Source organism: Parus major, chromosome 1 (assembly GCF_001522545.3).
Source record: "Parus major isolate Abel chromosome 1, Parus_major1.1, whole genome shotgun sequence".
Taxonomy (NCBI): Eukaryota; Metazoa; Chordata; class Aves; order Passeriformes; family Paridae; genus Parus; species Parus major.
The window spans coordinates 51,267,931-51,285,952 of NC_031768.1; the positions used below are offsets into that span (position 1 = coordinate 51,267,931).

Here is an 18,022-nt window from a genome sequence, read left to right on the forward strand (position 1 = left end):
TCATACAACAAGGTCCAGTATAATAAAAAGTTGTCTCTGTGACTATGTAAAATATATCAGTATGTGTCCAAATCATTAAAGTATGACTATGTGTAACTAGGAGAACTCAATTAATCATCGGTTTTCCAGGAACAGCTGGAACAAACTGCTCCCTCTATTGGGGCATGCGAAGCTGAAAAAGCAGTGGATGCACATTAGCTGTGTGTGGGAGAGAGCAGTCCAACCAGCACCTTTTTCTAATGCATAGCAAAACTATTTAAGAGGCAGAATAGGTCAAAGATATGGGGATGGGGGGCAGAAAGTCTAATTTGTCAAGGAAGTCTGATGGGTGCTAACTTGTGACAGAGGTTTGTAGTGGTACCATTATTACTACAGCTGTGAGGTGCCTGGCATGACCAGTATGATGAACCTTAAAAATATCAGCTTTCCTTCAACAGTTTTCTCTGGATTTTAGGAAGTTCTTGGAAATTGAAACAGGGTTTATAAAATTATCATCTTTTTGTTGAAATGAGTTTCAGAAAGGATGAGAATGATTTTAGGATTTACTACACTGCAGTAAATTGTTGTGCTTTTACATGGTGAGAGAAACACTACGAGATCTTAGTCACATTTCAAAAACACTGTAAGAAGAAATGAGTAGATTTGAAAAAGTATTAAAGAAAAATAAAATACTCCTTTGATCAGTGGATACTGTGCAGAATACAAGAAAACAGAACACAATGTTCTGTGTCTTAGATGCTATGGGGCAACTCAGCTATCAGTCAGGAAAAAAAAACCACCTAGCTTCATTTTTATTTGTATTTATCATTGTTTAGTCATGATTTAGAGATTTTGGATTTTCAGGGAAAAACAAAAAGTGAGAACATGTGAGAGAAACAGCCCTGCAGATACCAAGGTCAGTGCAGGTGTGGGAGGAGGTGCTCCAGGCTCTGGAGCTGAGATTCCCCTGCAACCTGGGGTGCAGAGGCAGCTGTGCCCCTGCAGCCCTTGGATGTTCATGATGCAGCAGAGATCCTCCTGCTGCCCATGGAGGACCTCAGGCTGGAGCAGGTGCATGTCTGAAAGACCCTGTGGGAAGCTGGCACTGAAGCAGGCTCCTGGCAGGACCTGTGCACCCATTGAGGGAGGAACCCACACTGGAGCAGATTTCCTGGTATGACTTGTGACCTAGGGGTCCCATGCTGAAAGTTCTTGAAGGTCTGCACCCTATGGAAGCGATCCACACTGGAGCAGGGCAAGAGTGTAAGGAGTCCTCACCCTGAAGAGGAAGGATTGGCAAACCCCCCTTCTCCATCTCCCTGTGCTTCTGAGGGGGACAAGAGAGAGAAATTCTGAGTAAAGTAGAGCCCAGCAGAGGGGAGTTTTTGGAGAAGGTGTTTTAAGACATGTTTTATTTCTCATTATCCTCCTCTTCTGATTGTTAGTAAATTAAATTAATTTCACCAAGCTGACTGTGTTTTGCCTGTGATGGTGATTTTTGAGTGATCTCTGGAGTCATACATTAGGTGTCTCAAAAGCTGTTAAAACGAGATCTAAAATTCTGAATTAAAGCAAAAACACACACATAAACAAAGTAAACAAAAACCCACTCCAAAATACAAAACTTGTCTTAAAAGACCAAATTGAATCAATTATCATATGTGAAACTAAATTAAGTCAGTTCCAAAGACTTGCTCTTTACTAAAAGCATGCTTTGGGGAATTTTGCATAACTTGTGCAAAACAGTTGCTACCAACATTTTTGACTAGAAGGGTTATATAAAATGGATATTTTCTCAGTAATGGCACAATTTCTGTCTGGGCTATCTTTCTTATTCCCTCTCAGAATACATAAGTTGGAAAGTAAACATGCCCATTAATGGCACAGACCTATTACAGATAGTAAATTTTCAGTTGGAAATTTCAGTATCAGAATATTTTTATGTATTACATCTTCACAAAAAATTCATAAGTGAATAAAATTGATAAAAGCTATCGTTATGAGATAAGTATTTTGGTATGTCTTTGAAGACAGTTTATAGTTGTAATGTAAAACAATATCAAAGTGAAACTTTTTTAATCTTGTCAAATAAAAGCATTACAATGTGTCATTTTTCTGTCTATTGAGGAAAAAAAACCCACCATCCCAACTGCCCAACCTTTGATTTAAATTAAAAACCACTGAGCCAACAAACTTTAAACTTCACGTATACTTATTTTTTCTGCAAGTATTATATTGTTATATTTTAATTTTTTTTTTTCCAAAGTTTGAAATCATTCTGTTGATAGTTGTTGATGCTCACTCTCAACCTTTATTTGGAAATTCCATTTTTTGAATATCAGTCTAAGCTGTGCTGGGCTGCTGAGCCCATTTAGTTGTTCATCCATGGAATCTAAATCACTGGGAGCTCTAAGTAGTGGAGAGAGATGCTGAAAGTAATACTGACAGAAAGTAGAGCACAGTATTTGTAGGAGTACTAGTAGAGGTGAGCAGAAGCTTACGCTATTTTTAACATTGGGCACTGGACTGTGGAGAAAGAGGAGAGGAAATAGGAAGCTTGAAGTAGTTGTTTAGAAGACTGCAGAGGATAAAAGGTGAGAAAGTACAAAGAGATAAAAGATCAATAGAGTACTTAAAGAATGAACCAAACATCCTAACTGTTTAAGTGGTTCCTAGGGCATAGGACATGGAACAAACTCATTTCATCAATAAAAGTAATAAATTCTGGAAAAAATGAGGGAAGACTGAGGGAAGCTAAAGCACTTGTCACCAGTGTTACTGGATTCTGTAAGTAATTGCTTTCAGAATAATGAATTTTTTAGTAATTGTTCATTAAGTTAATTTTTTTTTACTTTTTTTACAACAATAAAGGCAAAAATAAGACATTTTAACAAGAACTGAAATCTAAAAAACCCTGGTATTTCAGGAGTCTATGGAATTTTTATGTGTTGGGTTATTACCACTGGCAATAGAGAGGTCTATGCTTGTAGCTTAGGTTAGGTCATTACCTGGTGAAGGATCATAGATAAGAAAAAAAAATCTGAGAGTGTTTTGAACTCATTCTCCTTTTCCCCAGAGAGAGTTCTCCGTGAAATTCTCCAACATAAGTTCATCCCATGGGCAGCAGTTCTTCATGAACTGCTGCAAGCAGGTCACTCTTCCACAGGCTGCAGTCCTTCAGGCATAGGCTGCTCCAGTGTGGGTCCCCCAGAGGGTCACAAAGTCTGAAAGAAAGTCTGCTCCAGCCTGGGCTCATCTCTCCACAGGCCTGCAGGTCCCTGCCAGTGTCCTAGTGCAGCACGGAGCTCCCACAAGGTCACAGCCTCCTCTCAGGCATCCACCTGCTGTGGTGGGGTGGAGCTCTGCATCCCTGTGATCCTCCATGGGCTGCAGGGGCACAGCTGGCTTGCCATGAGCTGTACCAGGGACTGCAGGAGAATCTCAGCACCAGTGCCTGGAGCACCTTCTGCCCCTCCTTCTCCACTAAATGGTGGTGTTACTGCTGTTTCTGATTTGCCCAGCCTTGGCCACCTGCATGTCCATCTTAAAGCTTCCTGGAACTGGCTTTGCTGGACATGGAGGAAATTCTAGCAGCTCCTCACAGAAGCCACTCCTGTATCCCACCTCCACCCCTACTAGCAAAACCTGGCTACACAAACCCAATACAGCTCCTAAGCAAGGGAACTATTTCTTCTCTATAGAAGCAGTTTGCTGTGGTACAATAGTCTCTTCTCATTGTCCTTTCTGTGTTTCCAAAGAGCTCCTCAAACAATGTGTCTGAGATCACACAATAGGCTGATAGCTAGTATTTTGTTTCTTGTGACTGGTAATGCTCTTAAGATGTACAGAAATACAGAACAGTAGAGGATCCAGCGGTATTTTTGCTGGGCAAACAGATGTCCTATGACTGTATTTTGCCTTATGGTGTTCAAAGAATGAGTTACAAGTATCTTGATTGACAAATTGCCTTTAGGAGGAGACACCATTATAAAGTATACATTACACAGATCTATCTATAGAATAAGTTTATAATATGCACTGAATTGTTCAGTTATTTATTTCTTTAAATTTTACATATAAAAGGGATCTCTGAGTCAGCAGCCATACATCTCTGAGTGAATCTGGTAAAATTAAAAAGCCCTGTTTGATATTCTGATTATTTTTTTATTTGGCACTTTTACCTGCTGAAACTCTGGGCAGAGCCTGTAGTTGCACATAGGATTTCTGGTAGCAGAATGAAAAGCATAGCTTTTGTTCACAAACAGAACTTTAGCCTTGTTGTTGCAGTAAAAAAACTGTTTAAAGTCTTTATAAAATTCCCCCTTGCCTTTTTGCAAGTGATCACTAATGAGAGCCATGACTTCTGACAGTCCATCTTAGATGGTGCAATTCCACAGGCTATTGATTTCTAAGCATTCAATAAGTAATTTTTAGAGAATGAATTGTGTGAAGATTTTTTTTTCACTCTTACATATGGAATACTTCTGGCTTTGCAAGTTATAAATAGCAAAGCAATGTTTCTTTCACTGAAGAACTAGATCTACTTTGTTTCTCGACTATGTATTTGGATATGCACCCAATAATATACACTAAATTAAATTGAAAAGGTTTTGGATAGGTTTGGGTGATCAATCCTGAATTAATGAAAACTGAAAAAAGCATGTTAAATACACCAAGATTTAATATTCCAGTAACAATGAAATTATATGACATTTTCTGGTTAAAGTGTTCTTTATTTGGGGCCAGGGCCTTCAGTGGAATGAAGAATAAATGTATTCAAATTAAGCATTTAAAATACCTGAGAATTCTGTAAAGTTTTCTGCTATACACAGTGATAAGAATCTGTTGTTTTCTGAACCTCTATGAATATAATTTTCAAAATGGAAACATTTCTAAATCTAACCTTCTGTTTACACAGAGAAATGTGGTATCATTTCAAGTCATAGGAATTCTCTATTTCAAAGTACTTATTTTTTTTATTCCTTTTTTCAGAATATTGTTTAACTACTGGTTTTACTAATTACTTAACAAGAAAGGTAGCCAAAGCTGTGTGCTCTTTAATTCCTTGAAAACATTACTGTAAGCTAAAGGTTTTCATTTCTCTATTATTCTCCAAATCAGTGGGTTTTTTCCTAGTAAAAGAGGAGCATTGTGGAGTCTGATGTTTCAGATTCTCTAGGTTTTTATTTTTATTTACACTATTTTAAGAGCTGTGGTGGCTCAAAGACTGGATTTTTCTTAATAGCTTTGAGCTCTTTAATGATTTGTCTTTTAAGTAAGAGCGGGATGCTGTTCTTAGCACTGAAAATAGTGTGTACAAATTTGCTAAGGTGGATTTTTTCCTTTTTTTTTTTTTTATTATGCAGTATGCTCTCTAGATTGCCATTTCATAAAAAAATCTTTTAAGATTATTGGTTATTTGCAATGTTGATAATTTTTGTGAGCCTTTTAATATCCTCATTCTGCAGTATCACCCTTCAGTAGCATTGCTGTAATCCTGAGAACACTTTGATTTCCTTATTTCTGTGCTATTAACTAAGTAATTTAAAATGTTTTAGTCTGGACAACTCCCAAATGTTTTAAATTTCCACACTGAGTTCAGGCTTTGCACTTGCCAGCTGAGGAAGATTATGGAAAAATTGCACCTGGAGTCTGTCCAGTTCACTGATTACAGGATTTTGAGGTACACAAATGATAAAAAGGGTTTTGAAAGACTCAGGGAATTTTCAGTCAAATTTGTGTTGGAGTTGCTGCTGAATGCAATTAAAAAGCTTCTCACTCCATTTGTGGTTCGATTTGCTTGCACCTAAACAAGAGCAACATATGCAAAGAGAAAATGTGATTTTAATATTGCTAATTGGCCCTGAGTACCTATATATACCTTTCACAAACTGGTAATTGGTAATAAATGATATTTGCTTTAACTAATTTCTACTTTAACAAGTTGCTATCTGAATTTAAAGGATTGATTTTGCAGACAGAGTATTTGTAATGAAATAGAGATAGATCCTAAATAGGATAAGTAACAGGCTTTTTATCTGTGCTTTCTTAGAAAATAAATAAAAGATTACCTTATTGTCTTCTACTAAGCTTATTGCTTGCTATTTTTCATTATAATATTTAAAATACACTTGTTTTTTGGTGGCTTGTTTTTAAGCAGACATCTACTGACTTTCTAAGTTACAGATATACTGAGAGTGTAGAAAATCTTACTTATAAATGGCTAGCAAGAAAGAGAGCTAAATTTGTGGCAAAGACTTCCTAGCAATACTAGAACAAAATAGACTAGGCTTATTACAGTCTAATCTTACTGCACAGGACCAGCATAAATTCAATCAGGGTACTTCTCTTTTTATGACCTGGAAAAGACAGCTTTTTGAATAGCAAGAAAGATTTGGGACTAGTATGCTATCTATTCAAATGTAAGCTGACCTAGACCTACCTTCTGAACTAACAAACAGTATGAACCCATTCAGATCTTCTCATTCCTCTTGCTTTCATTTCTCAGAACTGCTGTTCTAAGTTTCTCAGAGGAGAAGAAGAAATGTGTCTGTTTGAACCTATAAAACTCATTTATTAGGCATTAATTTATTTCTTGTAAATTACTTGACATTCTAATTCTCCAGCAATAAAACTAAAGAAATTTGTGTATGGCTACAATCAAAGTGAAATGGAAAAAAGCTGAAATATCTGCCCACTGCCCATTCTAATGAGCTTAGCTCAATCATCAGAATTGTATGGGAAAGCATCTGTTGATCAACCAAAGATGTGAAAATAAACTTGGATTTATGATCAACATGGTTTGAGTCCAGATTAGATAGGAACATAAAAGCAAATTATGTCACACATGGAATGAATGTGTTTGTTTTATCCAGGAGGAAATATCTGGCATGAGGTACTTGACAATATAACAAGATTAGCTATAACAGAATTAAGCAAATGTTTCTTTCTAAATCACCAACTCATAACTGTTCTGTAGAGGAATAATTTTTAATAACATTTTGCCAGTTCAGTTTCCTATAGAAAGGCTGACACATGTTGTTACCTTTGTAGCATAAAAATAACAATATCAATTAATTTAAACCAACTGATAATTTTTCTCTATCCAACTTAATGTTACAAAAGTGAATTTACTTATTTTAAAAGAAGTTGAAGTGAAGTTACATAATTTTAAATGATAACTCATTTTGTTAAGTTAGTACCTGTACATGGCACAGAGTAGGTGTTGGGGTGGTGAGATGCAGAAGTAGCTGCATTGGTTTCCTGATAAATTATCTGCATGTCACTTTCAATTATGCAGGGCTCCAGCTGCTTTATAGGAGTGAAAGCCCAGTGATTCCTGTGACACAAAGATGGACCAGCCCTTCCTCCTTAAACATGCTGAGCCTACAGTGACTGTAGGAGACTATGTGGAACGCTTTCGGACATAATTCATAAAACATAATTCAGAAGCAAATCCTTAGCATATCTCAAGAATTTGGTTTGGGTCTTTTTTTTTTTGTTATTTTTATTTCATAACTGCACTTCATTCTGATTTTTAAGAATTAGTATGTTTATGCACTTTTCAATTTTCTTCCCAGCACCAGTAATGTAGACTGCTTATTTTAGGACACGTCTTTCAATATAATTTTTTGAATGTAATACCTACTGAATTCAAACATTGTATAAAGAAACTGTTGTATTATTACTGTAAATTAAAAACATTTCTTATGTGCTCCTTAATATTTATATTTCCATAGAATATACAGAATGAGATTGGTTTGAATTAATTTATAATATTTCATATGCAGGACTAAGTTATGTCTTCTCTTGCTTTTCTATTGATTATGTAAACTCCTTTGTATGTATCTAGTTGAAGAAAAACTGAAATGGCATCATCTGTGAAATCCTTGATTTTCAGCACTGCAAGTCATATATATAATCTTAGGGCTTTCATTTGAATCCATCTCATTAGATACTTGTAAAAGAAGAGGGTATCATCTGTGTTGAGAACTATTTAGAAATTCTACCATAGTTTCCTAGTTTCCTCAAGGACTTCCTGACACTTTGTCTGATTTTCCACTGCAACACTGAACTGAGTAACTTCAAACTAGGAATAAATGGCTATATGATGAAAAAACCCAAAAACCCAGTATTTTTCTCCTATTTATTTATTTATTCATTTATTTTTAATATTGACATCATTATCTTTGCAGGCTAAATTCAGTTTTTATTAATAAATCTTTTGGATAAAAAATAGGTATATAATTTTGCATTGTGAAAATATCAGAGTTCATTAAAAATTAAGGCAGTTAGAGTTTTATTTTTCTTTCCCAAAGGGTGTAAAATGAATGTGAATTTGAGAAAATGAACTAGAGTAGGTTCTCACAATCAGTGGAAAGATAGGCCTGTTTTTTCCTTTTCTCTCCCAATGCAGTAAGATTTTTCTATCTTGTACTTACAGTGATAAGAACAGAGAAAGAAAGTATTGATTTACTTGTATCAGATTCTAGAAGCTGCGATGGAGTCAACACTTGGTCACATCTTACCAACATGGAGTTTCTCTTGTGGTTTACAGACTGTCAGGAGCCAGCCACCCCTTGCCACCCCACTGTGACATGGATTCGTGCAGCTCCGAGGAATTCTATCAGGCTGTTCACCACGCAGAGCAAACCTTCAGGAAAATGGAGAGCTACCTGAAACAGCAGCAGCTCTGTGATGTTATCCTGATTGCTGGGGATCGCAAGATACCTGCACATAGGTAGGAGATAGGCGTCAAATATTGAAATTACAAAAGTAAATGTTTTGGGTATGTGTATTTCTTAAAACAGTGTTTCTTGTTGCCCCTTATGATTCTTTCCTTTTGCTTTAAACACAAGTGTAAGTGGCTGAAAAAGGTTTGAAGGTTGGGGCTTTGAAGGTCTTCGCACAGATTTCCAAAGTTCAAGTAGCACTCAACTAGCAAACTGATGGTAAGTGTGACTAACAAGTCTCCTTGCTGTGATGCTGTTCGTATGTGAAGAGAATGGAAATTTCTGAAATGAGATTCTATATAGCTACACTGAACACAGCATCTTTTCTAGCTTAAGATCCTGATCCTCTGATAAGTCTTTTGTACAAAGTCTCTCAGACACTTACAGTAGAATACTGAACACTTTCTTCCTGTGACTTGTGCCTTTCAATGAACTAAATATTTTCATCTTTACTTATAATTATTGGGACAAAAATTATAATTACTTTATAATTTCTAAAATTCTGGAAGGTTGTCTGATATTAAAGTAGCCAGTAGTTTTGAAACTATACTTGGTATTGGATAACAATTAGAGCTTAAAATAGTTATTCTTCATTGAGATTTTGGTCTCAGAAATAGATTTTCATTTAATGCATGAAAATATCTTAGATTTTAGATTAAAATACAGAGAATAATTCAGAATTTCCAGGTGAACAAGTATTTTTGCATCCGAACTCTGCATAAGACTGCAAACCAAGGGTAATCTATTCCCTGCTTGTGTCTTGATTTCTCTGGTGAGATACTAAATTCAGAGTAGGATTATGGTTCCCCAGCAGGAAATAAGAAAAAACAGCCAGTGCATTTCTGAACTCATAAATTAACTTCCTGGTGCAGAGGAATACTCCAAGGGCATCTTAGCAATTTGGACCTTAAAAAGTTTCTTTTGCCCTGAGTGACTAAGGACACAGAAACTATTCCTGTTTAACAAAGAAGCTGGATAGTCTATATTCCAACTCCTATAACAGTAAGTAAAAGAAAAAAGATGCAATATACAAGACTGCAGAGCCAAAGTTATTGTCCAAATGCTAAGTAGTAAAACCAGACAGAACCTTCATTAAAATATTTAAACCATGGGGTTTTTAAATTAGTATATTTAAGTTCCCCTACCATTTTTAATACAGCTGTTCCTATTTGCATGCGCACCTTTTAGTAGTAAACGTAATTTCACATTTGTAATTTCAATTCTACAGTATATATAAATCTTTCCTGCTCTGGAAACATGCCCTAATAAGAAGACTAACCATGAAATAATACCTATAATCTTATTTAGATTTTCTAAAAGCCTTTGGACACCTTTACATTTAATTTTCTACTTCTCTGTGGTCTACAGTCAAAAGTCAAAATCTCAAATAACTGGAAATGTTTTAATAGTTTTTATTCTATGTTGGTTTAGACAGCTGTGGCTAGACAAGCATGGCAACCTGTTTATTTTACTGTAGTCATTACAATCCTAGAAATTACAGATTCAACTCTCCCTGCTCAAAGCAGGGTCAGCTGAAAGGTTAGACCATTGAGGTCGTACACAGTTAGTTTTTAAATATCATCTCTTGTGGACATTCCTCTCCTGTTAGCCTGTTCCAATTTTTATTATCCTCACTGTCTGTAGTGATCCAGGACCTGTCATCCAGGCAAATTTGCTCCATGATCTTGGTGAGGCAAACAAGCCTCTATGTGCCCAGATCTTTCTTCTTAGGGTTTGACATGGAAATTTACTTTTCCAGTCTTTAGAAACCTCCTGCAATTATCATGATACATTGCAGATAGGACAGAGTGGCCTTATAGTAACATTTTTGAGCTTCCTCCAATATTACACCTTAAACTTGTCCTCAAAACACACCATACTATTAAAAAAAAAACAACAAACTGAGACAAATAAAGCTTTTTTGAGCAGTGCACAAAATTTTTCGAAGTTTTGTATTTGCTTCCAAGGTATTTACAGAAACCCTTCTTTACTATGAAATCCCTTACTGTCTTCATCTGTATCTGATCTTTAGGCCTCTCTAATTACGTTTTTGGGGTTTTTTTATGTTGACACAAAGTTTCTATATTTCTCCCATGTCGTTCATCTCTGGTTTTATTTTCCATGTACTCCTGTTGTGTATTTGGGAAGTAAATATTGTTCTGTAATGAACTGTAGTAGCATGATCAGAGCACCAGTTGTTTCCAGGGCAAGTGAAAATTGTTAATGAAGCAATAATCACATGGGTCAACATGGAATTAAGAATATGTGTTTACCATCAATGATTTAGTTGTTTTAAGTGAAGGTAACTTACATGAATTGCACTGGTTTTAGATACCGTACTTGAAATTCTGTATTCTACAGCTGCTGAAGAAACATCAAAAATGCTATGAAGAAAAGAGCTAAAGTCACTGCAAATGATGATAGATAGATAGACAGACAGACAGACAGACAGACAGAAATTTGTGCTGGAGAGTTCATTAAAATTTCAGTCTAGGACTACATAAATGTTAGAGCATGTCTAAAATGTAGTTTAAGACATTTTGATTAGTAATTCTGCAGAAAACAATGTAGGAACTCTATGCTGAAGGGAAGCAAAACCAGAACAAATGTGATACAAGGCTAAAATTCATCTACCCCTATCCAATTAAAACAAAACACTCCCATATAACAGAGACTGGATTCAATAAAACAGAAAATGCAATGAAAGATATAGAAGGGGAGTTACATCCTCAGCTTACAGTTCTGACTTCATTGCACTTGTTGAGAAACCAAGAAACCTTCTTTTGTTGTTGTTATAATACAGTCAAGCCTAGTTGAGTGTATAATGAGAAATCCAAGTTTTTATTTTCTCTTTTCTCTTAAAAGTTTGTTTTCTTTCCAATACTCAAGAAAAGGGTCACAGGGAACTCTCACCATGGCAGAAAAGGTAGTACAGAACTATTGGAAAATTACCAAGAATTTACAAAACAAAGAAATACAAACAAAAGTAAGTTTGCTCAAATCTTTCTACAAGTATTTAAATAACACGTGAAGATAAATTTAATAAAACTCCAATAAAATGCAGTTAGCGTTGTCTGTTTAGGTGCTCTGAGTGGTAACAACTTTTTCAATGCATTTTGGGTGCTACTATAGAGACAAAAAATTAAAAAAAAAAAGTATCAGTAGAATGAGGAAAAATAAATAGAGAAAGTTTAGCTGAAAGGCAAGATGAAAGAATAAAGAACCAGGTAGAAAAGAAAGGAGAGCCAAGCAGAGAAGGAAGAAAAGTCTAGAAGCAGGGCATGAAAGAAGAAAAATGCACATTATATAGTCTGAAAACTTGTTTTCTGGCACTAGTCAGTGACAGATGCATGTGGAAAATGCAGAGTAAAAGCAGTACAGCAGCCCTATGTATCTGTAAGGTTTGAGGAACTTCCCATATCAAACATTGCATCTGAACAGAGTTGTTTAACACAACCCACTGTTTGTGATTTTAAAAATAATTCATTCAAGTAATATGGTTGGGAAGAAAAACAGCAGCAAAAAATCCTGCTATCAGAGGAGCAGCAAGGCAATTTAGATAAGCTTTTAATATTAAGCTTGATTGATAATCTTGACACAAGGGTTTGGGGTTTCTGGCAAGTTGAATATGAGTCAGCAGTGCCCTGGCAGCAAAGAGCCAGCTATGCCCTGGGGTGCACCTGGCACAACATCACCAGCCCATCAAGGGGCAATTGTCCCTCTCTGCTCTGTACTGGTACAATCTCACCTTGAGTACTGTGAGCAGTTTTGGGAGCCACAGCACAAGGACATCACACTGTTGGAGTGTGTCCAGAGGAGGGCATACAAAGTGGTGAAAGGATTTGAAGGAAAATGTGCAAGAAGAGTAGCTGAGATCACTGGGTTTGTTCATCCTATAGAAAAAAGGGCTGAGGGATGACCTAATCACAGTCTACAGCTTCCTCAAGGGGAGCAGCAGAGGGGGAGGTGGTGATCTTATCTGTCTGCTGACAAGTGACAGGACCCACGGAAATGGAATGAAGTCGGGGGAAGTTCAGATTGGACTGAAGGTTCTTCAGCAGAAGGGTGGTAAATATCTCCAACAGGCTTCCCAGGGAAGTGGTAGGAGTTCAAGGAGCATCAGATCCATGCGCTTAATCACATGGTTTATTTTTGTTTTAAAAGCCTTAAGGGTCCTTTTCCAGCTAGAGATATTTTATTACTGTATTAAACCAGAATACTAATGCTATTACTTTGTAGACTGGAAGAAGCTGCAGTAACTGAAATGGACTCTGAAGAGTGGAAGAGCCTACCCTCTTTTAGTTCAAAACCATTCCCACTTGTCCTATCACTACATGACCATATCAACAGTCCCTCTCCACTTTTCTTGTGGCCTCCTTCAGTTACTGGAAGGCAGCAATTAAGTCATGCCTAAGTCTTCTCTTTTTCTAGGCTGAAAAAGCCAAATTCCCTCAATCTTTCCCTATGGGAGAGGTGCTCCACCCCTCTAATCATTTTGGTAGCCCTGGACTTTCTCTAACAGGTTGATGTCCTTCCTGTACTGTGAATTATACCACTATTCATTGAATATGAGATTTTATTCCTTTCAGAACTCAGAGCTTAAAATTGCAGCTTTTTAAAAGAAATAATACTTTTGAATGCAGACTACAAAGAGATAAATATATGCATACTTTCACAATGCCATCTGTCAAAAGGTAAATGAAAATTAAAATGTAGTATGGAAAAATTTTAAATATTACCATTTTTTTCCCTAGAATCTTTGTAAATTAAAGCTGTTCTTATGCAGTACTCCAGGTGGGCTCTCAGCAGAGCAGAGCAGAGGGGCAGAATCCCCTCCCTGGCCCTGCTGCCCACGCTGCTCTGGATGCAGCCCAGGACACCTTTGGCTCTCTGGGCTGGGAGTGCCCATGGCTGGGTCATGTCCAGCCTCTCATCCAGAACCATCACCAAAACTGTCTCAGCAGGGCAGCTCTCTGTCCATTCATCCCACAGCCTGGATTGATACTGGGGGTTGCCTTGAACCATTGTGCAGGACCTTGCACCTTGCCTTGTTAAATCTAATGATATTCTTATGGACCCAGTTCTCAAGAATGTTCAGCTCCTATGTGTCCTAGCATAATATATGTGAAATATGTGAGAAAAAATTATGTCTTGTCTATGAATTTTTCAATCTAAGTAACATCTGATATTCTACTCAGTTGGAAATAAAATACTGCAAGAGTTCTCTTAAAGATTTTAAGTGATCAAGGTTTGTTTGCTTCTTTTAATTAATAATTGTACCATCAGTGTTGAGGCAATTGTCTATCAAAGGTGTATATGAAAACAGTTGTGAAAGTGGCAAAGAAATATTCTATAATAAACTAAAATAAAATTTGATATTCTGGGAAAAAAAGGTCACAACCCTAATCAGTTATATGGGTTACATATAAAATAAAGCAGAAATTTATCTGGCTGAAATTAGTTGTAAAGGGAAAGAAGTCCCTTAATCTGGAGAAAATCCTTCTGCATTCACAAACCCACTTTAAGCCATGAGTTACCTGCTATGAGTCTCAAGGATGAAAGAGTTTATTATGTATTCTCACTGCCAGATCAGAAATTGAAAAGGGTGACATCCTCAGCCACCTGACCTTTCTTGATTAATAGGTCAACATGCCTTTAAACCAAGATTTAGGGCTGTTTGGAGCCTTCTGATCTACAAAAAGCAGCAGATCATTACAATTTAATTGATCTCTTTGATTTCTCACTTTTGATCTTCCATCTCAGCCCTGAAACACAATAAAGATTTACAAAAGGTGTCACCTTTCAGAATTAAGTGTAATTAGCAAGTTCTGCTCACTTCAGTTCAACTTGCAGAGCACTTCCCAAGGTAAAAGTTAGTGTCTTGCAATCAGTTAACTTTTTTTGGTTATACTAAGTGTATGAAATAGCTGATTCAGTATTTCTGTTAACTATTGATTAACATAAGACACTTAAAAAACCCAATCTTGTTTTTTTTATCACTCTGTTGTTTTGCTTCTGTAGGTGAGCTGCTACATCACAGAACTTTCTGCTCATTTAAGCCATCTTCTTTGATAGATGGTATGAACCAGTAGGGATAAACCTCTAAGAAAAATGGGGAATGATGAGGACGTGACATGTGTCTTATTTTTTATCCACTTTGTAGTGGCTCTTGTGTGTTCCTGTAGACTGAATGCTCTGCAGCTGAAATCCACTAGATAATTTCTTTGACTTTCCTCACCCAAACCGTAGAAAATAATGTATTTTTATAGAAGTTTGTGAAAGACATTTAATCCTTTTTTTATTTTTTTCTGTCCTCCCTCTGATGTTTTTTGTTTGTTTTATATTTGACAATATACATACAGTAAGATTATATAATAAGTAACTGCTGAACATAAATTATGTGAATTTAAAATACAAGATATTAAAATCTTATTAACCGGTGTATTAAAATTTCTGTTCATTCATTTATCCATTTTCTTTTTTTGATGCAGCCAAGGGTTTTGGCCTTGCTTTTGGCAAGTGACCAAGTTGAATACCCATACCTGAATTTAAATGATGGCTAGTAAATCTGAAGCAACAACTAATGCAAAATAGTCTCAAATGAAAATCTCAATCATATACCTAAATTACATGTTTGCTATCTGTATGAATTTTTCTCTCATAGAAAATTGTCAGTATTTAATGCCATTTTTCCTTTCTGTGATTTTTATGATGCTTTTATTAAAGCATCTATGAACAGTAAAGTCATTTATTTATAAGTGGTTGGAAAAAATGTTAGCAGAAGATTTACAAAGTTAATAATATATAAATAAGATAATACAGAATAAATAAACAAATGTAGAAGTAAATGTTCCTCTATGAAAAAATAGTCAATTAGGAGTTTCTGGTGACAGCACCAAAGTCTGTTTCTAAGTTCATCTTTTTGTAGTCAACCGTTACCTTTTAGTCATTACATAAATATAAACGTGAACTGTTTTCTAAATTAGGATGTTTATTTCTAAAATTTATGATTGCTAGGGTTGAGCACAACATGAAAAATGGTAAAACTACTATGCCTATTTAGTCATTTCCCATCATTAGAGGCAAGGATTGTATATATGTCTTCAAGCTGTCCTACTTGCTGGTAAAATATAGCAGCTTAAAGCACTGTAAAATTATGAAGCCAATTCAAGCTGTTATAATTTACTTAGCTATTGGGGTGAGCTAAGAGAGCAAAGGCAATCAATTACCACGGTGGTTGATAAGAATTCACTTACTATCGCTTTTTTTTTTTAAATAGTAATTTGCCCTGAACAAACTAGATAACAATATACAAAAGGCTAAATGTTTTTCTCTTGGTTTCCAAGTTCTCCAGTTGTGATTGTTGTGTCTTTTATTAATATGTTTGTATATCATGTTTTCAAATTAATCCAGAAATGTGACCATCTTTATGGAAGCACATGGTACAGTATTTATAGCTGTACTGAATTTCTATCTCAAGATCATCTGTGAATATTCAGTCCTAATAAGATCAAAATTTCACTGTAGATGGTATTTGGAAAAATGCTTTAACTTAAAGCCCCAGTAATTACAGTCATACCTGATACATGCTGTGTTATTGATTTATCTATATCAGATCCCTAAACAACAAGCTATGCACATTTTGTAGGTATTTTCAAATTAGTTTCCTTGGACACATTTATTAAAAAAAACATTGTATTACACAGTGATTCTATTACATATTTTTAATGAGTAGCATGTTAAGCTACTAACAGTTTAGTGGAAAAATTATAGGTTGTGTAAAATCACATGCTATTATTAAAGTTTATAACAAATAAGCCTTTAAGAACAAAGAAGAGTACCTCTGGAGTATGAAATGCCTGTCATTATTAAGTTGTCTTTGATACTGAGAGATTATCTTGTTAACAGTTGGGACATCTGCATGATTGGAAGATTATCAGAAAGACTGAGTGCTAATTTCTATGTCTGTTTTACAGTCATATGCTAAAGTACCACTTGGTTCATATCACAGGAGGCAAAACCAAATTAGAAGTAAATGTCATTTTGTGTTTTGCTGCCAAAGTGCATTAATAATATATTCCTCCTAATAATTTTTAATTATGATGAAAATATTTTTAAAGAAGTTTATAAATACATGAAATTTCTAGTACATATATCCAAGCAAATTACACCAGTTTCTAACTTTTTTTGCAGACTTGTCCTCAGTTCTGTCTCTGACTATTTCGCTGCCATGTTTACAAGTGATGTTTGTGAAGCCAAGCAGGAAGAGATCAAAATGGAAGGCATAGACCCCAATGCACTGTGGGACCTTGTTCAGTTTGCATATACAGGTATTGTGGTGCACACAGTATATACTTCCTATAAAGGCAGAGGTTGATATTTTTGTTTGCTACCTTCCAATTAATTGTGGTTTTGTTTAAATACTTTTTCTTTTTAATCTTAATCGTCCAAAATGTTTATTTACCATTTCTAGGGATGAGTTCAGATTTTTATCTCTTATCTCCAAACTGTTCCATATTTCAGACTTGTCAAGATCAATAGGACAGTCAAGAAAATGATATATTTTTCTTTGTTTTCAAATACTTAAGAAGAGTGCCTCATACCCACATAATTCAAATTATGTAAGATCACTGAAGGAACAGTTGTATTTTTTTTAAGAATTAACTTATGTTGCTGTCTTAATCAAATCTCAGTTTAAATAATTGTGTAAATCTCTAAAAATTTGAAAGAAAAAAAATTGAAATCTAAATAAGAAAATATTTTAAAAGGTTTTATTATGAGCTGGATGTTTTCACTTTCATTTCCTTTTATTTACTGGTACTGTTCTGAAGTGTAAACTTATGAATAATTCAAAATGCATAGGTAATAACTCAAACCTCTCTTCTGAATAGTTTTTACATTTTAATACATGGTAGATTTGGGATTTATCTTCTTAAGCAACTTGTTATGCACATTGTAACTGAAGTGCATTAATCTGAAAGAATGTTAATGTTAAAAAATAAGGTAATTAAAAGACTGGGAATGCCTATAAGATTTACCTCAAATCAGATAAATATAAAATATATACTGTTTTCTATTTGTTTCCTAAAAGACATCCATATATTGTTTAAATTAACCATAGTTTATCATGATGATTCTAGTATATATTTGATTTAGATTCAATTTTAAATGGATACCCCAAACCCTGCAGTTTTAATCTGCTCTAAATACACATATAATAATTTAATCACAAGTTGCTGTTCACTTTGATATATTTAATCAGGATATGTTCTGGGTTTTTTTATGACCTAATAGCCTTACATCTTAATAGA

General features: G+C 35.3%; 1 protein-coding gene across 1 annotated transcript in view; it reads left to right on the forward strand.

The window, feature by feature from the left end:
- The window catches only part of KLHL1 (kelch like family member 1), a 187,537-nt gene that overhangs the window by 46,957 nt on the left and 122,558 nt on the right, over nucleotides 1-18,022 (forward strand). The window contains exons 2-3 of the mRNA XM_015638910.2: nucleotides 8,537-8,719; nucleotides 16,905-17,041. Coding sequence (XP_015494396.1) covers nucleotides 8,537-8,719; nucleotides 16,905-17,041 — 320 coding nt within the window. The remainder of the gene's footprint in view (nucleotides 1-8,536; nucleotides 8,720-16,904; nucleotides 17,042-18,022) is intronic.